The sequence below is a fragment of the Lithobates pipiens genome, unplaced genomic scaffold (genome assembly GCF_037356315.1).
Source record: "Lithobates pipiens isolate NorthernLeopardFrog02 unplaced genomic scaffold, aLitPip1_a1.2 Scaffold_8, whole genome shotgun sequence".
Taxonomy (NCBI): Eukaryota; Metazoa; Chordata; class Amphibia; order Anura; family Ranidae; genus Lithobates; species Lithobates pipiens.
Window position 1 is genome coordinate 343,885,395 of NW_027507903.1, and position 25,101 is coordinate 343,910,495.

Below are 25,101 nucleotides of genomic sequence, written 5' to 3' on the forward strand. Positions count from 1 at the left end.
GGCAATAAACGGTATTAAGAACTGGGGTATGTAAACTTTTGATCAGGGTCATTTGGGTAGTTTCTGTTGTCATTATTTAAAAAGAGTAAACACGTTGTTTTACTTTTGTTTTTGTGTTATCATTCATATTCTCTGAAAAATGGCTAAGAAATCATAAATTCTGCCAGGTTATGTAAACTTATGAGCACAAATTATTATCAACCTGCCTGACAAAGACATTCTTGAAAGCTTGCAGCAAATGTAACTGCAGTTGCATATAACAAAATGTTTTATTTTCCTGCTCCGAGCAGTGGCTAACTCTGCCCCTTGTAATGCACTGTACACGTCATATTTGTACAGATTTCTAAAGCCTATTGGAAGCAAAGGGGTTGTCTTGCCCTTGGTAACAAAAGTTTATCCTGTGTTGACAAACAACTAGAATTTCTGATTAATATGGGCAGCATAGTTGTTTTTTAACTTTACAAATCAGACCTATTCCATCAAGTCCTCACCATATTTACATTTTCTTTTATTACACTTTACAATTCATACAACTTATATTGGAATTGGATTGTACACTGCCTTCTAGAAAAGGACTGAGATAATCAGATTAGTATTCCTATTGGTTAAATTCAAGCTTTGTGTTTTACGTGCTTGGAATTCTGGATGGTGGTTTAGTTCAGCAGCATGGCTTTGCTGCATTTGTCATATTAATTGGCCATATATTTATAGGCAAGAAAAAGGTATCCCCTGATAAAATGGCAGAGATGCAAGCACGGATCGATGAAGAAAGGAGAGTTCTTGAAGCAAAACTTGATATGGAGGAAGAAGAAAGGAATAAAGCGAGAGCAGAACTGGAGAAGAGAGAGAAAGACTTGCTAAAAGCACAGTAAGTAAAACTGGTGAAGTATTTCCTCATTCAGTTTTAGGTCTCATCCAAAAAACCTGAAGGGATGAGTGGGGTCATATCGATGTTCATTTTAGACTGCACTGATTAGAAAATTAGAAGGAGCAGGATGGAAAATTTGTCGCTACAAACAAATTTCTAACCGTGTATATGGTTTTCGTTTGGGAAATGTCATTCATACCAAAATAAAATGTTAAGAACAAACAAAATTTTGACATACTTTTGTACATTCATGAAGCCTCCGACAAAGTTTTTGTGTGTAAACGATCATTCCAATGCATGGCTAGCTTTGGAATGTTTAAAACTCTCATTGTTTGTGAAAAAAATGTAGTGCCTTATTTTTTTTTTTTTTTAAGCGGTTCTCCACTGTGTAACAAAAAATTAAAAGTCAGCAGCTACAAATCCAATATCTTACTTGTCCATGGATCAAGTGCTGTCCTCATCCTGGCTAGTTCTTTACTAGCCTTCAGGTTCCCGGCGCCAGCATCTTAACTCTGGACAGCTGGCTGTAACAGCTTGCGGCTTCACAGCCAGCTTCCCACTGCGCATGTGTGAGCCACACTGTGCTTTGTGAATGCCTATAGTCTTCTGGAACCTGTGACATGTCCTAGAAGATTGCACTAAGGAAGAGAGGGTGAAAGTAGAGCTTCCATTTGTATCACCTAAATTCTACAGACATAAACAGACAGTACAGAAAGAAAAAACCTGAAAGACACATCTAGACTGAACACTTGTGTGAAAGGGCTCTAGAAAAAACAAAATTCACATTCTCTATTCAGTACCCAGACATTCAGAAGAAGCTAAACCAGTTCAGGAAAAATTTGAGCACTGACAACTAGAGTAAAAAGTCCAAGACTGAGAATCTTTGTACGTTTTGCTCAATAATAATCGATCAATAAGCTGTCAGTATTTAAAAGTTTAAAGTCATACAGCCTGTGTTTTTTTTCAGGATTTTTCCAGCTTGTAGTGCATAGAATGAGCCCCTGGCTTTTGGCACCTGGCCTCTTCTATCTATCTATCTATCTATCTATCTATCTATCTATCTATCTATCTATCCATATATATATATATATATATATATATATATATATATATATATATATATATACACCCACACCCACACTGCTGTGTATTTAGCCCCTTCCTGATTTTTATTTTTGCAGATTTGTCACACTTAAGTGATATGGATCATCAAACAAATATTGCACAGCTAACCGGAGTAAATACAGAGAATGTCAGGCCATCAGTTCCTGACCTCAAGCATACTTGGGTTAAGCAGCAGGACAATGGTCCAAAGCAGACCAGCAAGTTCAAATCTGAATGGCTTAATAAAAACAAAATCAAGGTTTTGGAGTGGCCAAGTCAAAGTCCACACTTAAAAGAGGAGCTCCAGGCAAAACCTGTAGCTGCTGATTTTTAGGTAGGGCACATACCTGTCCAGGAAACAGTGTCCTCACCCGAGCCATTTTTTTCAATCGGCTATCAGGTGCTGGTGCTGCCATCACAGCTGGTTTCCTACTGTGCATGCGTGAAGCAAGCTGCACTTTTGTGAATGGGCCGGCTGCGAGGAAAAGAAAGGGGAGGGGGTGGGGGACACGAATGGTTGTAACATGGAGGGTGGTTTCCAATCACTGGGTGAAGGCTAGAGTTGAACACTTGTGGACTATTTATGTTTTCATTTAAAAGTTTTGTGATATACTCACATTTGTGACAATTTGGTGTAAATAGTCACATTCTTCTGTGGACACTGATGGTATAGATTATGTTTAAAAAACAATAAGAGAAACATCAGACCAATTAGTCTGACTCCTAAACCTAAGCTTAAAGTTGCATGTAACGAGTAATATCCTGAAATTTCATATAATATGAAGTACCGGAAATGTTTGTAACATTTAATCTTTCTCCGGTACAACATATTTTTATGGATTACCCCCTTTTTATGTATAGGCAGTCACTTGTGTTGTTGTTTATTTCTTACCTTTCCCTATTAATGAAGAAACACCCTCCTTTGTCCCTGTGATGACATCACAGGGACTGCTGAACTCTTCACTGCTAAAATTTGGAGGAAGGATCAAGAGGGTGGGCTCTGTGTCACTTCCTCCAGATGCAGATTTGCCCATTGGATACATGTCCTGTATTGATTGGCAGTGGGAGGGAAGATTTATTAGTAACAATGCTGATATCCCTCCTCCTCCTTTTACATAAAGATGCTGCCCTGTAGTTCAAATTACTACAGGGGCCTCTCAGGGTGACAATGCTGCGGTAAGTACGCTGCAAGCCAAAAAAACATGATCACCCAGGAAGAGGAAGGCCCATGGTCAGGCAGGATCACCATTTATATAATATATGAAAGAAGGTGAAAAAAAACAAAAAAACTTAACTGATTCAGTTTATTTACGTGTAAGGAAGATTAAAACCTTATAGGCTGCTATTACCAACCTCCTCCTAAGAATAGTTGTTGCAAAAGCTATGATACATTTTGAGTCCCTGACCATTAACAAATCTGCATGTAATGCCACGTACACACGACCGGACTTTGACGGACTAGGTCCGACGGTCTCCCTGACGGACTTTCAGCAGAGGTCTGATGGACTTTCTGAATGAATGGACTTGGCCACACACGACTGGACTAAGTCCATTCAAAAGTCCATTCATTTTGAACGTGATGACATAAATGAGACTAAACAAGGAAGTTCAATAGCCAGTAGCCAATAGCTGCCCTTGCGTCATATTTGGTCCGTCGGACCAGCATACAGACTAACGGTTTTCCCGATTTTTAGTCCGTCGGATAGATTTGAAACGTTCTATTTCTAGGTCCGTCTGATTTTTTTTTTTTTTATAAAAAACGGTCGGACTAGCCCACACATGATCGGATTGTCCGACGGACTGATCCTGTCTGACCTAGTCTGCCGGAAAGTCCGGTCGTGTGTAAGCCCCTGTACACACGGTCGGACATTCTGCCAACCAAATCCGTTGGATTTTGTCCGACGGATTGTGTCCGAAACTGTTGCATACACACGGTCGGACCAAGTTGTCGGAAAATCCGATAATTCAGAACGTGATGACGTTATTTCGTTACGACGGGACTACGTTCAGGCTAGTAGCCAATAGCTTTGGTGTAGGAATTTGATCTGAGCATGCGTGGCACTTTGTCCAATCGGAATTCTCTACACATGATCGGAGTATGTCCGATCGGACCAGTTTGTCGGAAAATATTTCCAACAAGTTGGAAAATTGGGTCCGACGGATATTCCGACGGAATCAGTCCGATGCATACCACACACAGTCAGTTTATCCGACAACACGGTCCGATAGGACACATTCTGACGGATTCTCCGACCGTGTGTACAAGGGCTAAGTGTTTCTGACCTCACTTTGACTTGATTTTCGGCATTCTTGTTCCTGGAAGTAAGGGGATTCGCTTTTCAGAAAGAGATTATCAATTCGCTTTTCAGAAAGAGATTATCAATTCACTTTCTGTCACATTGTCACTGATGGGAAACATTTTTGTCTTCTGAAACTATTTTTTTACGTAATCATCACATCTGTATCCAAACTTGCGTAAGAGAAAATGTCAGCTTATTTTTGCATTGAAAATCAATTGCAATTTGTAATAGTTAAATTAGGCAGTCAAGACTTTCTTAGACTTTGGTTTGCTGGGGGTATGTGCTGAGGGAATCTGTAACAGCTGATGGTAATCTACTACTTTTATTTTATAATTGGAACATGTTGAATTTGCAAGCAGCTCATGTCTTTGGCTAATTTAGGAGCAGAATGTTTGAAATGTATTTGAGATAGAGAAATAAAATATTGTTTTATCTTTTAAGACAAGAACACCAGTCCCTTCTAGAGAAACTGTCTGCCTTGGAGAAGAAGGTCATTGTTGGTGGGGTGGATTTACTGGCTAAAGCAGAGGAACAAGAACGGCTTTTAGAGGAATCAAATACTGAACTTGAAGAACGTAGAAGGAGAGCGGAGAAGCTTCGCAGAGAACTAGAGGAGAAGGAGGTTTGTTGTCTATACTCAGTATGAACAATCCTGGGTCCAAATTAACTTTATCTCCTGCCTGGCGTCACACCTTATGTCTTTAGATATAGATATATATATATATATATATATATATATATATATATATATATATATATATATATATATATATATAAGGTTGCCAGAGAATGTAACTGGTCCCATAGAAAGAAGCAAAACTTTTAGCTAGCTTGCCGTGCTAATAAGGGAGCTCTCCATTTTGGTGTCCTGAACAGCATAGATATCTTTTAGGTAGAATTATGCCGCATACACACGGTCAGATTTTCCGAAGGAAAATGTTAGATGGGAGCTTTTTGTCGGAAATTCTGACCGTGTGTAAGCTCCATCAGACATTTTCCATCAGGATTTCCGACACACAAAATTTGAGGTCTGGATCTCAAATTTTCCGTCAACAAAATCCGTTGTCGGAAATTCCGACGCACAAATTTCTATGCATGCTTGGAATCAAGCAGAAGAGCCGCACTGGCTATTGAACTTCAATTTTCTCAGCTCGTCGTACGTCAGCGCGTTCTTGATGTTTCGGAATTTCCGACAACATTGTGTGTCCGTGTGTATGCAAGACTAGTTTGAGCCAACCTCTGTTGGAAAAAATCCCATGGATTTTGTTTGAATGTCTGATCGTGTGTACACGGCATTAGTCTTCAAAGTCCTTTTTGGTGAAATTGATATTGATCTGGAGAACAGCAACTAAATAGTCATACTGGAATTGTAAATATGACAATATACAAAAAATAGTTTTTATTCCCTTTTACCCTCCTTCTGTTACACTAACAAACTGTTGAGTTATCTGTTGTGCCAAGAGTAAAACATTTTCATGTAGTGTTATTGCCTTTAGATGAACATTTGCTATATTGGTATATAACAATAGACCGTTATGCCTACAGTGCCCCTGGGCTACAATAAAGTGTGCACATTTCTTATTGGACAAAGTGAATGCATATACAAATAAATATTTAGGTTATAAGTCCATACTATGCTTGCTATTTCTTTATCTTGAATGTTTTATGTCATGCAGCAAGAGCGGTTAGATATTGAAGAAAAGTACACAAGCTTACAGGAGGAGGCGCAGGGTAAAACCAAAAAATTGAAAAAAGTGTGGACCATGCTAATGGCAGCCAAGTCTGAGGTTTGTTCTGCTATGCCTATCTTTTTCTTACTCTTGCTTGTGCAAACTAATGTCCTCATACATCTTTCATTGATTATTATAATGCCTTTATTTTGCAGCTGTTTATTACTAAATAGTATTTGTTTGCTACACTTCTAACTATTTCATGAATGAAAATTAAGCTGACAGGTAACAGAGTTTCTAAAATATACTGAACACCTGACCTAAAAAAGTGTTGAAGGCAACAACTGATATGGATTACTGGCATTCTTTGATGCTAGCAAAATAACTGTCTCTCTGTGGCAGGGCTCAGGCTACCATCTAGGCTTGGGACCAAGCACCAAAGCAACAGTTGAACAATATATAAACGAACACAGGTACTTGAAGGTGCTATGAAATGTCTACCTTTTTGGCACTTTTGTTACTTTAGGAATTTTTTTAGGCCAACACCGGTTCATGGTAAATGGCCTACCTAAAGTAAATAATAGAGCTCACCATGTACGTGCTTACAAGTTTGAAAAAAAGGATAAACTATTTTAATTTTGGAACTATTTACAGGTGTTGTGCATTAAATCATAAGTTCACTTTTAGGAATATGTTACATGTTATACCTGTTTTTAGGGTGGAACATGTAACATGTTCCAGATCCTGCAGTTCTTGCCTGACCCATGTGACAGCAGGCCGGGGATATTCTCTCCACACCTGCTGTCATAATTTGAAAATAGCGTGGCTGTACAGGGCTCTGCTCCCGTGGCTGCGTCATTCATTCACTGAGTTCTGTGAATGAATAGACTACAAGTACTGTACGCCTCTGACAGTTTGGGCTTCTCAATGGTACTGGTGAGCATCCTCGTAGTTCATTGACTCTTCCTGGACTGAAGTAACTGCTTGCCTGTATTGGAAGTACAGGCCAATGGCTACACTGACAGTCTACAGGAGCCTTACATTGCACCTGCTGGTGTAATGCTGGTGTAATGCTTTCCAAGCTCCTAAGGGGAAAAAAAAATGTGCATTTATTACTTTTTTTAAAAGGTGAACTTATCCTTTAACCTTTTTTTAGTGGTTTTTTTTTCTGGGACATTAGCGTAATCCTTCCAGCCAATGGAATATGAATTATTGCATAGTGTTTCAAAAACTCGAGTAACCTTGGACAGCTATTAATATTACATTCTTTTTCATCATGTTGACCAGGATTTGGCTTTCACTGTTTAGAATGTTCATTTCCTCTGATTATACAATGTGAGTAGGTTTGCACAGTAATAGTAAATTTCCTACATTAAATTTCCACATTGTTCGTAATGAACCAGCACTTCCTCTGCAATCATTTGGTGATGCAACTGGGGAATCCCATGCCCCTTTGACATTTTTTACACTCCTTTGTGTTTGCTTGCTGCCCACTCCATACTTATTTACAGTTGCTTCTGCATTTTCTGTGATCACATGCACTTAGTATTTTAGAACACAGAATTATCAGGAATGCACAAAATGTAAAACATTGCAACACCCTTTAAATACAATATCTTGTCCTCTTGCACAGCACAAATGATTATATCATTCACAGATGTGCTATCATGATTTAGTGGCATCCAGCAGATGGCCCCTTCTGAGTAGTGGCAGCCAGTGGGTGAAACCACATAAATAACTGAGCTAATGATGTTAAAGGATTCATTGTTAGTGCAAACATTTTTGTATCTGTATAGTTAAATACAATCTTCTGTAATTACATTACAGTAATATTTGTCTAGTAATCTATATGTATCTCCAAAATATAATATAGAAACTCGCTGCAGAAAAAAAGACTAACTAACTGGCTTGACTGGTCCATGGAGTCTTCCTTTCGGTGGTTTGTCTGAATATAGACCAATCTTTATAATTACTTACTGTTTGAACCACTATTTTAAGTCTAGTCTGGAAGTCTATTTCAAATTTTCACTACGTATGCAGTAAAATAATAGCTAAACAAGTTGCTTTCACACTGCTTTGTTGTAAAAACTCATATGTGTTTTTGGCGCATTTCCGGTGCGTTTTGCACCTGGGAAAAATGGACATGTTACGCCAAAAATGCAACCTCGGATGCGTTTTTAATGTGCTTTCCATTCATTTCAATAGGGAGGTGAGTTTTTTTTTTTTTTTTTATAAACCGCACCAAACGAGCACCAAAAATACAGCATGTAGGACTTTTGAAAACACTGACCCGCAACTGACTGTTGTGAAGAGCTCCATAGGATGTAATGGTCATGCATTTTTCTTCCACTTTTGGTAAGGTAAAAACAGAAGAAAATCTCACCAGAATGAAAGGGGCCTAAGATTAGTCTTGACCTTTTCCTTCTGCTAGTTTTAGGTCATGCCCTTGTGTTCTTAAAGTATATTGTGTTCTTTTACATTTACTACGTATTTATTGTTTGCTGCAATACTAGATGGCCGATCTGCAGCAAGAACACCAAAGAGAAATAGAGGGGTTATTGGAGAACATCAGGCAGCTAAGTCGAGAGCTTCGTCTTCAGATGATCATTATTGATAATTTTATTCCCCAAGACTATCAGGTAACACAGTCCTACCATCTATCACCTCTTTACTTCTGATGTTATAGGTTTGCTTTATTTAGTAAGGAAGATTTCTCTGCTTTGATGTAACGAGAGCCCTATCAACAGTATTATATATATTAATTCAAAAAAATAAACAAAAAAATCTGTGCTCGGTCTAGAGGAATTGATATATGCCAATCCCGATATTTATGTAAATAATTTGCAGCACTAGTTGGCACTGCAATTTTATTTACATAACTTTTTAATAGGGCCACCTCTGTTTTAAGGACTCCTATGATGACTCAAAAGAACTCTGGTTTAGAATGGGACTGTATTCTTCAGAAATATAATTACTGCAAATATACAAAGAAGTCAAATCTGTACATGGTCCTTAGTACAGTGATATATGTAGATGATTAGTAAAGGAGGGTGCATATAGATTCTGTGTAGATTTTAAAAAAAGTGCCATGAAATTTTAAATAAAATGATCATGATTAAATACTAGAAAAGTAGAAACTTTCTAGGGTTCATTGCACAGCCTCTTGTAAAAAACCAAGCCACACAGAAATTAGTGGAAACATGTATATTGTATTCCATAGAATATTTTCCGTGGTTTTTTTTTGGGCTGCTGTAAAAATGCAGCCTGCAGCTTTTTCCCTGTGAAATACTGCATACAAATAGTTTTTTACATGGCCTTGCATACGAACCAGAAGCAAAACGCATTTGTTTTTATAACTAGAACAGGAAAGTGGGCCATAAAAAGGAAAAGAACCAGACATAATGTAAAGGTATTGTTTTTTTTTAACTAATCATAGCAAAGGTAATTTTCTAATTTATTGCTTCTTCTTTAGGAAATGATTGAAAATTATGTACACTGGAATGAAGATATTGGTGAATGGCAATTGGTATGAGTTTTTATTTATAATTTGCTTGTATTTAAACTGTTGGCATTGTATAAATATATATAATATAATATAATATAATACTTTTCTTATATCTTTCTTCTGAAATATGCCACACACACACACACACACACATATAATATATATATATATATATATATATATATATATATATATATATATATATATATATATATAGTGTGTGTGTGTGCGCGTGCTTGTATATTATATATAATACATACACACACTTCTTTTTTTTTTAATAACCTGTTCTTTTCTCCCTTTCGTTTTTAAGAAATGTGTTGCATACACTGGAAACAATATGAGAAAGCAAACCCCCATACCAGACAAGAAAGAGAAGGATGTAAGATGATTTTTATCTTCAACACCTATATATATGATATATACATGTATTATATTTGCTACAGCAGGTTAGCAGTAGAAAGTGTGTTTGCTATGAGACCAGCAAGACATTGCAGTGCTAATTACTTATAATATTGTTGTGATTAACGGAAATTTATCAAGCTATATTGATCCTACATAACTAAGGTTACATGCTGTTATGATGATAACATCCAAATCATTTGCCCACTGTAGCAGAAAATGCTATTTGTCATGTACTTAGTGAAGACTTGCCCCCACTTTTAACCGGTGAAGGAGACCATGGTGTGGATTCATTATGGCAACTATCACCACCTATACATGATTAAAGAATTGCCAGGAATAATCTTCAGCTTCCACCATTGTGATATACAATTTATTAGGAGGCTTTAAAATGCTCAGCGCTATACTTCTGTACTCTGCATTATATATTGTGAAGATAGCCTGAATGGATTCAAAGCATTGATGATACTCGCCTTATCACAAAATGTTAGGGAAACTGTTCTTTCTTCCTGCTAGATTCTTTAAAACAGATGTAGTTCTGCTAGCGTGGCTGTTAGATTTCGATGTGTATAGTTACTTAAAACATATGTGATGTCATTACCTAAATTTAAAAAGGATCTACTTTTACCCCCTTCCTGCCCAGACCATTTATTTTCACACATAGTAGTAGAGCTTTCTTTTGGTGGTATTTAATCACCACTGGCTTTCTTATTTTTTGCTAAATAAACAAACCCCCAAAATTTTGAAAAAAAACCCCAACTTTTTCATAGTTATAACATTTTGCAAAGAAGTAATTTTTCTTCTTCACTAATGTGCACTGATGAGGCTTGCACTACTGGGCCTTGATGAGCATTCATGGGCACTGATAGGCTGAACTGATGGGCACTGAAGGGGTGTCATTGGTGGGCACTCACAAGGAGGCACTGATAGGTGACACTAATGAGGGGGCACTAATTGGCAGCACCAATGGGCAATGATTGGCAGCCCCTGCGGGGCAGGGGCTCCTCTGCGCAAACTCACGTACATGTAAGTGACTTTGCACTTCTGGGTCTGCAGCATGCATGCGCACCACCGGCGACCTGCTCTCGATGTGGACAGGCAGATTGGCAGTCTTCCTATGTAAACAAGGCAAATTTCCGCTCTGTTAGTAGGTGAGACAGAGATTCTGTGTTTCTGCTATGCAGGAGCACGGATCTCTGTCTTCCCACAGTTACAAAGCACTCCCTAGGAACACATTTAACCCTTTGATCGCTTGTGATTTTAACCCCTTCCCTGTCAGTGTCATTTGTACAGTAACCGTGCAAATTTTTTTAGCACTGATCAGTGTATTGGTGTCACTGTTCCCCAAAAAAGTATCAAAATTGTCACTTGGTGTCCGATTTTTTCCTCCACAATGTCGCATTCCCGCTATAAGTCCCTGATTGCCGCCATTACTAGTAAAAAAATAAATCCATAAAAAACACCATAAAAACATCCCATAGTTTTGTAGGCGTTATAACTTTTTTACGCAAACCAATCAATATACGCTTATTGGGATTTTTTTTTTATCAAAAACATGTAGCAGAATACATGTTGACCTAACTTGATGAAGAAATTTGACTTTTTTTTTTTACTTTATTGGATGTGTTTTATAGCAGAAAGTAAAAAAAAAATATATATTTTTTTTAAAAAATTGCCGTTTGTTATTTTATTTATTTTTTTTGGTTTTATAGCATAAAAAATAAAAACTGCAGAGATGATCAAGTACCACCAAAAGAAAGCTCTATTTGTGGGAAAAAAAGGGCATCCATTGAATTTGTGTACAGCTTCGCACAACCGCGCAATTGTCCATTAACCACTTGACCACTGGGCACTTAAACCCCCTTAATAACCAGACCAATTTTCAGCTTTCGGTGCTCTCACATTTTGAATGACAATTACTTAGTCATGCAAAACTGTACCTATATGACATTGTTGTCCTTTTTTCACACAAATAGAGCTTTCTTTTGGTGGTATTTAATCACCGCTGTTTTTTTTTTTTTTTGTGCTATAAAAGAAAAAATACAGAATATTCAGTAAAAAAAAAAAATTAGCAAATTAGTCATTTTTCTTCATACATTTTGGCCAAAATTTATACTACTACATATCTTTGGTAAAAATAAGCACAAATTGGTGGATATTATTTGGTCTGTGTAAAAGTTATAGCGTCCACAAGCTATGGTGCCAATATCTGAAAATTGATCACACCTGAAGCCTATCTCATTTCTTGAGACCCTAACATGCCAGAAAAGTACAAATACCCCCAAAATGACCCCTTTTTGGAAAGAAGACATTCCAAGGTATTTAGTAAGAGGCATGGTGAGTTTTTTAACGATGTTATTTTTTCCCACAATTCTTTGCAAAATCAAGAATATTTTTTTTCCTTTTTTTTCCCCACAAAATGGTCATATTATCAGGTTATTTCTCACACACAGCATATGCATACCACAAATTACACCCCAAAACATATTCTACTACTCCTCCTGAGCATGGCGATACCACGTGTGAGACTTTTACACAGTGTGGGCACATACAGAGGCCCAACATGCAGGGAGCACCATCAGGCGTTCTGGAGCACCCAGGCCAATTCTGACATTTCTCTCCTACATGTAAAAAATCATCATTTATTTGCTAGAAAATTACATAGAACCCCAAAACATTATATATGTTTTTTTTTAGCAAAGACCCTAGAGAATACAATGGCGGTCATTGCAACTTTTTTATCTTGCACGGTATTTGCTAAAGTTAGCCCATGTTTTTGCATAATGTGAAAGATGAAGTTATGCCCAGTAAATAGATACCTAACATGTCACCCTTGAAAATTGCACACACTCGTGGAAGGGCGCCAAACTTCGCTACTTAAAAATCCCCATAGGCGGCGCTTTAAATTTTTTTACTGGTTACATGTTTTGCGTTACAGAGGAGGTCTAGGGCCAAAATTATTGCTCTCGCTCTAACATTCGCAGCGATAACTCATGTGTGTGCTTTGAACACAGTTATCATACGTGGATGGGACTTATGTATGCATTCGCTTCTGCATGCGAGGACAGGGGCGCTTTAAAAATATTTTTTTTTTTTATTGTTCGTTTTACTTTATTTATTTTAGTTTGACACTTTTTCCCCAAAAATACATTTTTTGATCACTGTTATTCCTATTACAAGGAATGTAAACATCCCTTGTAATAGGAATATGGCATGACAGGTCCTCTTTACAGTGAGATATAGGGTCAATAAGACCCCACATCTCAACTCTAGACTGGGAAGCCTGAAAAAAAAAAAAAAGACTCTAACTTCGATCGTAGCGGTGACTCAGTAGAAGCACTGGAGGGCGGCGGGAGGGGGGATATCCCCTTTCGCCTCCTGTAAGAATGATCAAGCAGCGGAATAGCCGGTATGATCATTTTTATGGTGTAGGGAACCGCCGGCTGAAACAGCTGATATCTGAATGATGCCTGTAGCTGCAGGCATCATTCAGATATCTCCCCACAAAGTCAAGGATGTCATATGATGGCCAGCGGGCGGGAAGTGGTTAAAATGCTTTTTTTTTTTTTTTTTTTTTTTAAGACAAAGTTGTCCATTTACACAATATTTCTAACACATAGCATGTACATAGCAAAAATGACACCCCAAAATAGATTCTCCTACTCCTTCTGAGTACGGGGATACCACATGTGTGAGACTTACACAGCCTGGCCACATACAGAGGCCGAGTACAGCTGAGCATGGCCAAGTATGGCTGGGTATCACTGAGTATGGCTGGGTATTGCAGGGTATCACCGAGTATGGCTGGGTATTGCAGGGTATCACCGAGTATGGCTGGGTATTGCAGGGTATCACCGAGTATGGCTGGGTATTGCAGGGTATCACCGAGTATGGCTGGGTATTGCAGGGTATCACCGAGTATGGCTGGGAATTGCAGGGTATCACCAAGTATGGCTGGGTATTGCAGGGTATCACAGAGTATTTCAGGCTATCGCCGAGTATGGCTGGGTATTGCAGGGTAAAACCGAGTATTGCAGGGTATCGCCGAGTATGGCTGGGTATTGCAGGGTATCGCCGAGTATGGCTGGGTATTGCAGGGTATCACCAAGTATGGCTGGGTATTGCAGGGTATCACAAAGTATTTCAGGGTATCGCCGAGTATGGCTGGGTATTGCAGGGTAGAACCGAGTATTGCAGGGTATCGCCGAGTATGGCTGGGTATTGCAGGGTATCGCCGAGTATGGCTGGGTATTGCAGTGTATCACCTAGTATGGCTGGGTATTGCAGGGTATTGCAGAGTATTGTCAGGGCATTGCAGAGTATTTGCAGGGCATTGCAGGGTATTGTCAGGGCATTGCAGAGTATTGGCAGGGTTTTGCAGGGTTAATTGTCAGGGAGCAGCGCTGAGGACACTACAGATCTAGCCCACAGCGCTGCTGCCACCTATCTTTCCCCCGCCACTGTACTGAACTCAATGTTTACCGAGATCTGTGACCCGGCGTTCACGGAAGTTCTTGAGTGCATGCCTCAGGGGGCGCATGAGAGCGGAATTCTGGGATGACGTCACTGTACGCCCTCCCAGAGTTAAGCAACCGCCCTGCAGCCGTCATTCGGCTATGGGCTGGTTGTTAACTGGTTAAAGTAACGCAGTGCCATATTGCAAAAAATGTCCTGGTCATGAAAGGGGGTTAACTTTCTGGAGCTAAAGCTGTTAAATAATCAATTTTAAATGAATGCACTATAAAGTGTTTAGCTAAAATCTGTATTAATAATTTGAGACCTTTTAATGACAAAAAAAAACTGTGTACATGTGTGGAGAGACCACAACAGTATCAGAATGACTGTCATGCCAAGAATTACTGTAGCTTTGGTCAGATAAAATTAATTTGATAAGTGTTTACCAAAACCTAACGCACAGTTCACCTTTTGTCATGTTAACATTTATTCATATCTGATCAGGAACCGGATTTCGCATTTTCTTATGTTGTATTAATGCTTTTATTTTAAGCTACAATGTTCCATTCAAGCATTGCAGATGTTTATGGCAAACTCATATATTTAAATAACAGAGCTAGTTTTCAGGTGTCAGGAGCTGGGTATTTTAGAGCCAATGATGTAGTATAAGAGCAACATGCATTACCCTTGTATGCCAAAACAATGGTTTTGCGTAACCTCTAAATAAGGTTCAGGGAACCTGGTTTATACATTGGCTCACAGCACAAATTTATTTTTTAACTTTCTGAAATACCACATCTTTCTTTTCTGTTTATCAAATGCAGCCTTTTGAAGTTGACCTGTCTCATGTATATTTGGCTTACACTGAGGAGAGTCTGCGGCAGTCCCTGATGAAGCTTGAAAGACCTAGAACATCAAAAGGAAAATCAAGACCCAAAACTGGTCGAAGGTGTGTATCAAAGTTTTTTTTTTGTTTGTTTTTGTTTTGTTTGTTTTTTGTTTACCCTACTGCTCCTGTATTTCTTTCTTTCACAAAGTTAGTTAGCTTTAGTTTATTTCCAACATGTAAGAAAGCATAAAAAATAAAAAGTAATCATTCAGTAGTTGACAATCACAAAGCAACTAATTGCAAGAGAAGACAAAAAAAAAAAAACTATAAAAAATAATTTAGTGTGCATATTTGAAAAGGAGTGGGAAGAAGTACAAGCTTCTTTAATCCCACCTCTTCTCCATAATTAATAATAAACTATTCATTTATGAGTCCCGTCGCTATAAAGCCATACAATAATTAATAATTCAAATATAATAATTACCAATAATTCAAGTTTTATTAACACTTTAGCAAACACCAGATTTATAGTAAGGATACAGTAGATTAAAGAACAATGAAAAACTGCTGTTATTTTGCCCCTGTACAAATCATTAGTAATAACTCATCTAGAATATGCAGTTCTGTTTATCACCCTAGTATACAATAAGGATATTGGAGAACTGGATAAAGTGCAGAGAAGGGCGTCCATACTGATAAGAGGAATGGAGGAGCTCAGCTATGACACAGCAGCTGCGCCATTGGCTCCTGCTGCTATTGATCAAAGTCAACTAGCTCAAGATTTTCCTACGTTCTGTATTGCTGGCTGTCATGCTGATCCTTTGACATAAGTGTATTTCCACTTTTGCAGCCAAATTGGGATAACACCTATATTATATTAGTTAAATGTAACCCTTCATATACAGTGCCTTGAAAAAGTATTCATACCCCTTTAAAATTTTCCACATTTTGCTATCCATATACTTAATTGTATCGTATTTATTGGCGTATAACGCGCACATTTGTTTTAAGAGGGAAGTTTCAGGAAAAAAAATACATTTTAAATAAGGAACTTTGAAGTAAAATAAGGGGTCAGTGCCCATCTGCAGCCCCACCACTGCCATCAATACAGCCTGATCAGTGCCTATCTGCAGCCTCACAAGTGCCATCAATGCAGCAGCTTTGCCGTTTCCATCAATGCAGCGGCCTCGCTGTTGCCTTCAATGCAGCGGCCTCGCCGTTGCCTTCAATGCAGCAGCGGCCTCGCCGTTGCCTTCAATGCAGCAGCAGCCTCGCCGTAGCCTTCAATGCAGCAGCGGCCTTGCCGTTGCCTTCAATGCAGCAGCAGCCTCTCCGTTGCCCTCAATGCAGCAGCGGCCTCGCCATTGCCTTCAATGCAGCCTGATCGATGCCCATCTGCAGCCTAGAGGGGACAGGGAGGGGGATGGAATGAGTGCCGACAGATTACATACAGTGAGAATCTCTTATGATAGACAGAACAGTGGTCCAATGGCGGCCCAGGAGACACGACTTCCTATTACAGAGGCTGCCAAGTAAACAGCAGATTCTCACGGTATGTAATCTGACAGCACTTGTCCCGCCCTCTCCCTGTCCCCTCCGAGGCAGCTAAAATTGAAGTATTGGTGTATAACACACTATTTGCACCTGATTTTCAAGGTGAAAAGGTGCGTGGTATACGCCAATAAATACAGTGTTTTATTGGGATTTTATGTGATAGACCAACACAAAGTGGCACATAATTCTGAAGTGGAAAGGGTATAAGGGAAATAAAAGCTGACTAGGACTGATCGGACAGTGACGTTGAGTCCCTGTCTGAGTCCGTGCGCGATAAAGCTCTTGTTAGAGCACTTATGACGGCTGTGTGTGATACCCTGAAAATTCAGGAGACAGCAGATCCCTCTGCTGATGTAGTGGTCACTTTTGGGTCCTGTAAGCCAACCCGTACACCTAAGGTGTTTCCGTATCTGACTGACTTATTTAGTTAAGTTCATATACAAGGAATGGGATCGACCGCAACGGACCTTTTCGGTCCCCAAATACATGGCAGTGCGTTACCCCTTTGAGGAGAGCCTTCTCAAAAAATGGTCAGCTCCTCCGGTCGTGGACCCTCCAGTATTCAGGTTAAACAAAGTAACCACAATCCCGGTAGAGGGGACTCCTGCCTTTAAGGACCCCATGGACAGGAAGGCAGAGGCAGTGGCCCGTTCCTTGTTTACTGTTGTGGGGTCAGCAATGCGACCAGTACTGGCATCCGCACCTGTGTCGCGGACACTTACTGAGTGGGCAAAACTTTTGCACTGCAAATTGAGGGAGCAACAGGCTTCTTCTGTCTGTGTGGAACTAGCAGACCAGTTAGTGCAAGGCCTTAAGTACGTTTGTGATATGACCCTGGATACCCTCCCTCTGTTATCCAGGGCTTCAGTGTCAGCAGTGGAATTACCCTTCCTTGGCGAGCGGCTGTTTGGAGCCTTGTTGGATGACATTATTAAAAATGCCACAGGTGGGAAGAGTACCTTACTTCCATAGGCCAGGAAGGCTAAAGAGCCACGCCATAGGCAAGGGCCCTCATTTTCCGCTCATAAACTGCTTTTTCGTCCACCCGGGGCTTCGGCGAAACGTCGACAGGACGACCTCTGAAGGACCAAAACGTCCCTGGAACCGCAAGCCTAACAAGCTTGCGAGCAAAAGTGCTACTCCATGAAGGTTTGCCCCGCCCGCAACACGGGTGGAGGGTCACCTTCAAGAGTTGGCAGCCCGGTGGGCCTCATGGCTGTCCAACCAATGGGTCTGCAATCTGATTTCCTCTGGCTACAAGATAGAGTTCCTCTCTTGGCCACCAGACAGATTCTTCCCCTCCAGCATATCCATACTCGCCGGTAGGCCCTAATGGGGACGGTAAGGGACCTGCTGAGTCGCAGGGTGAAAGTACCTGTTCCCGGAGTCAGAAAGATCCCAGGGGTTCTACTTCAATCTGTTTGTAGTCCACAAAAAGGAAGGGGTACGTCCAATCTTGGACCTAAAAGCCCTCAATTACTTTGTAAAAGTACAGAGGTTCAGAGTGGAATCAGTTCGCTCAGTAGTCACTGCACTCCATCAAGGGGACTCCCTGGCGTCTTCGGACATCCAGGATGCATACCTGCACATACCCATATGCCTTCACCATCAGAAGTTTCTGTTATTTGCAGTTGGGGAAGCCCACTACCAGTTTTGTGGCTGTCCCTTTTGGCTTGGCATCAGCCCCCTGATTTTTTAGCAAGGTATTGGCTCCTATTTTGCTGCAACAATGTGGGATCACGATCGTAGGTTACCTAGACGATCTCCTCCTGAGAGCATCTTCCACCTCAGAGTTAGAGGAGGATGTGGTGATCACAATGCAGACCCTGCAGGAGTTTGGGTGGCTGTTAAACCTAAAAAAGTCAGTGATCGTACCGACTCAGCACTTGGAGTACCTAGGCTTACTGCTGGACTCCATGTAAGCGAGAATGTTTCTCCCTTCAGACAAGCTGCAGACTCTCAGAGCCGTGGTAAAACTGTTGATGAACCGCAGGTGGTCATCGCTACCCTTCTGCATGAGAGTCCTGGGATGCATGGTAGCCTCCTTCGTGGCAGTACTGTATGCCCAGTTTCACACCAGAGTCTTGCAGAAGGAGATCCTGAAGAAATGGGACAAATCTCTGTTATCTCTGGATCGGCAGATTCAGGTGAGCCAGTTAGTCAGGGATTCCCTGCTCTAGTGGCTGAGGTTCCTGGCACTTCGGTCCGGGAAGTCATTCCTACCTCTGAATTAGACAGTGATCACAATGGATGCCAGTCTAACTGGCTGGGGTGGAGTAATGGGAGTTCAGTCGACCCAGGGACTCTGGTCGGAGGAGGAATCCAAGTTACCGATCAATGTGCTCGAGCGGCAAATGATCAGGCTATGTCTCTCCACATGGTCGATAAGACTTCGAGGGCATCCGATCAGGATCCAGTCAGACAACGCCACGGCGGTGGCATATGTCAATCATCAAGGAGGAACAAGAAGCTCAGCCGCCGCACAGGAGGTCGCTCACATTCTTCAGTGGGCAGAGCAACATGTACCGGCCCTATCGGCCATTTACATCCCGGGAGTGGATAATGGCTGGCGGACTACCTAAGTTGCCAGATGATGGACCCAGGAGAATGGGCATTGCATGCAGTGTGCAGGCTACTGTGCCTGCAATGGGGCACTCCAGACGTGGATCTTCTGGCCTCCCGTCTCAATCGGAAGGTGCCGAGATTCGTGACCAGGACAAGAGATCCTTGGGCAGAGGTGTCAGATGCGCTGGTGGCTCCGTGGGGTCATTACCAGCTGATTTATGCCTTTCCTCTGCTAAAACTGTTACCATTTCTGCTTCGCAGAGTGAAGGCCGAGGGGATTCCAGTCATTCTGATTGCCCCAGATTGGCCCCAGCATCCCTGGTACGCAGGCCTAGTGCATTTGGTGGCGGATGCCCCCTGGCGACTGCCGTTGAAGAGGACCTGCTGTCTCAAGGTCCAATTCTCCATCCTGCTTTACCGTCGCTGGTTTTAACGGCATGGCTATTGAGAACCACGTGTTGAGGAATCGGGGCCTTCCGGCTCGATGATTCCAACTATGTTGAGAGCATGGAAATCTTCTCGGAAGCTATATCATCGTACCTGGAAGGCCTACATCTCCGTGTGTGAGGAGAAAGGATGGCATCCGCACTCCTATTCTATATCCAGGATCCTGCTGTTTTTACAGCCAGGAGTAGACCAGAAATTGGTGTTAAGCACCATCAAAGGACAAAAACCACCGTTGTCTGTCTTTTTTCAGCGACCCCTGGCATCTCACTCTTTAGTGAGCACTTTTGTTCAAGGGGTCTGACATGTAGTTCCTCCGGTGCGCCCACCGTTACCCCTGTGGGATCTGAATCTGGTGTTATCGGCACTTCAGAAACAGCCATTTGAAAATATCAGAGAGATCCCTCTGTTGACCCTTTCCCAGAAAGTGGTCTTTCCAGTGGCCATTACATCGGCCAGGAGGAGTTGGGAACTGGCGGCCTTGTCTTGCAAGTCTCCCTATCTGATTTTCCACAAGGATTTTCTGCCAAAGGTGGTTTCGGCATTCCACATCAACGAAGACATTGTGTTACCATCTGTGTCCTAAACCGACAAATCCTAAAGAGGTGGCCCTCCATTCCCTGGACGTAGTCCCGGCTCTGAGGGTGTATTTGTCCGCTACGGCTCCCTTTCGGAAGTCAGACTCCTTGTTTATTTCGGTGGCTGGTCCGAAAAACAGCATGGCAGTCTTGCCGGCCACCATTTGCAGGTGGATCAGACATATTGTAGTACAGGCCTAAGCCTTGAAGGGGCAGGCAGTTTGAGGAGCACTCTGTTTTTTTGTGGGTAAAAGTTCTATGCTGTTCCCACACTCTGTGTTTTTGTGGGTGAAGTTTTATACTGTTTCCCACATGCCAAGTTTTTCTGCTGTTTCCCACCCCTCGTTTTCACACTGCTTGGGGACGTCCTGATGGTCTAAGAAAGGAGCTATGTCAGTTGGTGAATGTAAGAGAAAATAGGATTTTTTGTAATCTGTAAACCGTAAAATCCTTTTCTCTGTAGTTCACTGACTGACACAGCACCCTCCCCTCCTATTTTTTTAACGTTATACTGCTTGTTGACATACTGAGGCTACAGGAAGCAGGCTGGGGGGTTGTTACCTAAGGGACCGTCCCTTGGGCGGAACTAGAAGGTTCTGGTTCTGTTCTAACATGTTAACATGTTCTGCCTAGTCCTCTCCTGAAGGTGGTGTAACAACCCGATAGTCTAAGAAAGGAGCTGTGTCAGTCGGTGATCTACAGAGAAAAGGATTTTACGGTGAGTACAAAAAATCAATTTTTTTCCCAAAATGCTGCTATATTGAAGAAGGGGCTTACCGCAACATGGCTTCTAACGTGGAATGGCTCATTGTTGCAATCCGTAAAAGCCATGGCATTGTGCAGTTTGGTCCTTTTCCTTCTCGTCATACCCCTTTGGGTACATAGAGACCTGCATCTCACTGTACCTATTGAAGATGTGACTCTGCAGACTGAACGTTTCTGACTTTCTTTACTTTGGTGGGTCCTGCCCTGCAACCAACTATCACTGCAGTTTGAGTTTGTCATACTGCAGATAACTGGACTAGGGCAATGAATACAACATGATCCTGTTTTCCAGGGTCTTTCCTTAAGAGCATTTACAACATCTGCCTTCCACTCTAAAGGGGCACCCTTGTTTCTAAGTGTGGAGAGGCATTTGTTACAGTTTGCATCTCTTAGAGTCACAGATCTCCCATACCTGTGGGTTCAATCCGTGGTTTCAAAGGGGTACAAAATAGTTTTAAACTCTATCCCCACACCTCTTTCTTCTGTCAGATCAATCGAAAGCTGCCTAAGGACATTTTTTTTTTTTGCGGAATGCCACGAATCATTTCTAGTCCCAGGCAGTACTTGTTCCAGTATAGCCACAAGGGACTCTATTTAAACCTGTTTACAATACCAAAGTATTTGTAGTCGGATACCAGTGGACTAGAATCCATCTATAAAAACTTTGAACTCTGCAGCTGGAACTGATTTTCCACCCCCCCCAGCAGAACCGGATCATCTCCCCAAGACGTACATAAAATTAATTTTTATCTTACATGATGGAACACCAGTTTTGCATGATCATCTCGCCTTTTTCTTGGTGACATTCTCCAAAAAAAACAGAACTATATAGTGTAGTATGTTTCCTCACAAATCTACCATTAAAATAATACTGTATGTTCTCACATTATAATTAGGTGTCAAAAACTTTTCTATATAATCCACTTGTGTGGTCTCTTACTATATTCTGTTAAGCCCCATAAACATGGGACGAAGTATCCGCCAGTTTCTGTGGATATTCGGGGCCGTGTGTACAGCAGCCGGACTGATAAAATCCAGCCGAACGTCCAGCTTCTGTCGAATTGGCATAACCGAAAAAGGTCTGCCAACCTACATCCGATCAGTGCCAATGGCTGAGAGCGCTGACCTGTATGTTCTCATGGGGGGCTGTTCCAATTTTTGAGTGCCTCTTCTTCAATCAGGGAGCGCGGGTCTGATACCTGCCATCTGATTAGCTGAAGACACAGACATCCCTATTGGACACCTAGTGGCCGTCACCCGGACCTGCATATGATGGGCACAGTGAGGCTGCAATTGATCTTTTTTTCTTTTTAGTGTTTCTCAGTTTGCCCCCCCCCCCCCCCAATTTTGAGCACCTGACGGAACTGCTTTCTTATATCAGTCTTCCACCTCAGTGAGGACATAGTCCTACCATCCTTATGCCCACATCCAAAGGAAACTTCTGTTTGCTATCTGGATGTAGTGTGGGCCATTAAAATTGACTTTAAAACTACAGCTTTGATCAAACATATGGATTTCCCATTTGTTCTGTCCCAAGAACCTCACAAGGAACACCCTGCCCTTTTATAGCAGTATTAAACCCAAAAGCAAACATTTATTATATTGCAGCTTACCAATTCTTAGAAGTGATGGCTGTATTAGTGTTCTTTTTTTAGGCTTTCTTTCTTCTATTTACACCTGGTGATCAAGCCAGTAAGTCTGTTTTTCAAAAGAACAAGATCTCTTCCAGATGTATCAGTTTACAGGGATGAGATCAACCATTTAACACTGGTAAGGGTTCTTATAGTGATCAGCTTGTATTTATTCATGTAAAACCTTTATCCCAAAATAAAATAAAAAACTGTTTGTTGTAACTGATTATAAAGTGTAATTTGGAGTTTGGCTTCAATGTTCAATTTAAATCTTCTAGTACATCTAACACTCCCCTTCCCCCCAAGACGTGCAATGCAGCTGTCTGCTGTGCCACGTGTTCTCATTCATCCAGAGTGGGGGCACTCTAATACAGGAGTTGTGGCCAGACCATCAGGTGAAAACAGAATGTAAAACCTAAAATAAACAAAAACAAATGCAGGCACCACATCTATTATTTGGTAAGCTGCTATACATTACATTTTTGTTTTTGGGTTTAAGATCGCTTTAAGTCCACCATCGCGAGATGGGTAAGAAATCTGCTGCTCTTATTCTATTTTGAGCCCATGCCACCAGATTGTTGGGAGTTTCCTTGGCCATTTCAGCACCAGGCACAGCTGTTGACGCAGCAACCTTGTCCTCATAATTTTTATACTTTTTCAAAGTTCTACCAGGTGGATGTCTAATCTTATATGGATGCAGTTTTGGCGGCAAGATTCTTGCAGCTTAAGCTTGGTCTATTAACCCTTATTGTTAGGCCTGTTGGAACAGTTCTGTTTGCTTAGTTGTTGCCCAGCCTTCTCATGGTCTATGATTTTGCCTGTGTCCTGTACTGTACAGTTAAGATAAGAGGAATTTTGACTTGCCTGTAAATTCCTTATCCTGGAGTGCAGTACTGGACAGAGGCCGCACTGGTTTCCATTCTTTGGTTACTCTGCATTACTTGCTACATAACTGAGAACACATGGAGTGGGGCAGGGTTATAGGGGAGGTGCCAAGTGGGTGTGTCCACAAAAGCTTGCTAGTGTTCAATCATCTGAAGGTGTGAGCATATAACCCAGGGTCTATGACTACTTTGTCAGTGTCTTGTACTGTACTCAAAAATATGGAGTTTACAGATAAGTCAAAATTCCTATTGTGTAAATGGGAACACATAACAAACATATAGTGTATTTTCTCGAATTTGACAGCAAAAGTGGAAATATGGTCTTTTAAGCGCTTTTTGGGTCAAGACCAAGAACTAGAATGCTGCCAATGAAATCAGAACTCCATCTCTGCGTTATTGTTCTACAACAGTATCTTAGAATAATCAGCATACCAACCAGGCTCCTAACGTTTCCAGAATAACATCAACAATGGCATCCTATGCATGTTTTTTAAGACCTGTAAAGCTTAATATTTAAAACGTTTTCAGATTTTTCTTCCCTCATGGAGCAATCACGCTATAGGTCCTTGAAAAATCTTGTTTTTCTACAACATTTTTATGCAGTACTGACCTTCAGACTTGCCTGTTTATTTCCCATTAAGGATAAGCTCTGGTGTGTTCACACAGCTCACGTGCAGAGCCCGCCAGGAAGTCGGCGCTGCGCTAATCACAGGCAGTGAGATATTATCCGAATGCGTGGCTGCAGAGATCGGGAAATGTCTCACTGTGATTAGCGCAGATCAGTGCCGACTTCCTGGTGGGCTCTGTACATGGGGTATGCGAACACGTCGCAGCTCATCCTTATTTCCCATACATGGTGAGGCTGTTGCTACAAGCTTGTTACTATTCAGGGACAGGCTCTGTACACACATGCACATGTAAACGCTGATGCACAGAAGCACTGGTATTTTCATATGCGTACATCTATTCACTTATATGGCAGACTGAGGCATCTACAGCTCACTGGGTGCAGGAAAATACCCATAATTTTATGTTGGCCATATCATCAGCCTCCTACTGTCCTTTGCACGAGGCCTAATAGTAATGTCAACGATTTACAATCAAGCCACCCTTGGTCAACAGCAGCACTGTCAACTTGGGATTATGGTAATGTTAGATGCACTAACAAATTTAGATGACTTGACTAAAGCTGATGAATTTCAGATTATAACTAGTTTTAGCAGGGACTGGACGAATATCGATCAGTGCGTCTCCACTTGATCGAAGTCCATTATTTGATACTTTATAATTTGAGACTTCTGTTGAAGGGACATGTGAAGGTTTTTCTTGATCAGTGGCTGCAACCATTGATGAGGGTATCCTGACAGCTGCGGGTGCCACTGTCAAAATACGACGTCTTTCTGCCTCTTTTTTGTGTGGCTGGAGGAATCTGCCCGCTAGCTGAATGAACAAAAAAATTACAGTGAATTGCTAACTTAACAAATTAAAGTTGAAATCCAGCTAACACTTTTTTGAGTCATTACAACACAATTTTTTTCCTTTTGGAT

At 41.1% G+C, this 25,101-nt stretch overlaps 1 protein-coding gene across 2 annotated transcripts in view; it reads left to right on the forward strand.

The window, feature by feature from the left end:
- Positions 1 to 25,101, forward strand: part of KIF3A (kinesin family member 3A) — a 133,693-nt gene that overhangs the window by 106,102 nt on the left and 2,490 nt on the right. For both annotated transcript variants that reach the window (XM_077473230.1, XM_077473231.1), the window contains 7 exons: positions 712 to 868; positions 4,714 to 4,894; positions 5,949 to 6,059; positions 8,456 to 8,581; positions 9,415 to 9,468; positions 9,761 to 9,829; positions 15,129 to 15,253. In XM_077473230.1, the coding sequence (XP_077329356.1) occupies positions 712 to 868; positions 4,714 to 4,894; positions 5,949 to 6,059; positions 8,456 to 8,581; positions 9,415 to 9,468; positions 9,761 to 9,829; positions 15,129 to 15,253 (823 nt within the window). The remainder of the gene's footprint in view (positions 1 to 711; positions 869 to 4,713; positions 4,895 to 5,948; positions 6,060 to 8,455; positions 8,582 to 9,414; positions 9,469 to 9,760; positions 9,830 to 15,128; positions 15,254 to 25,101) is intronic.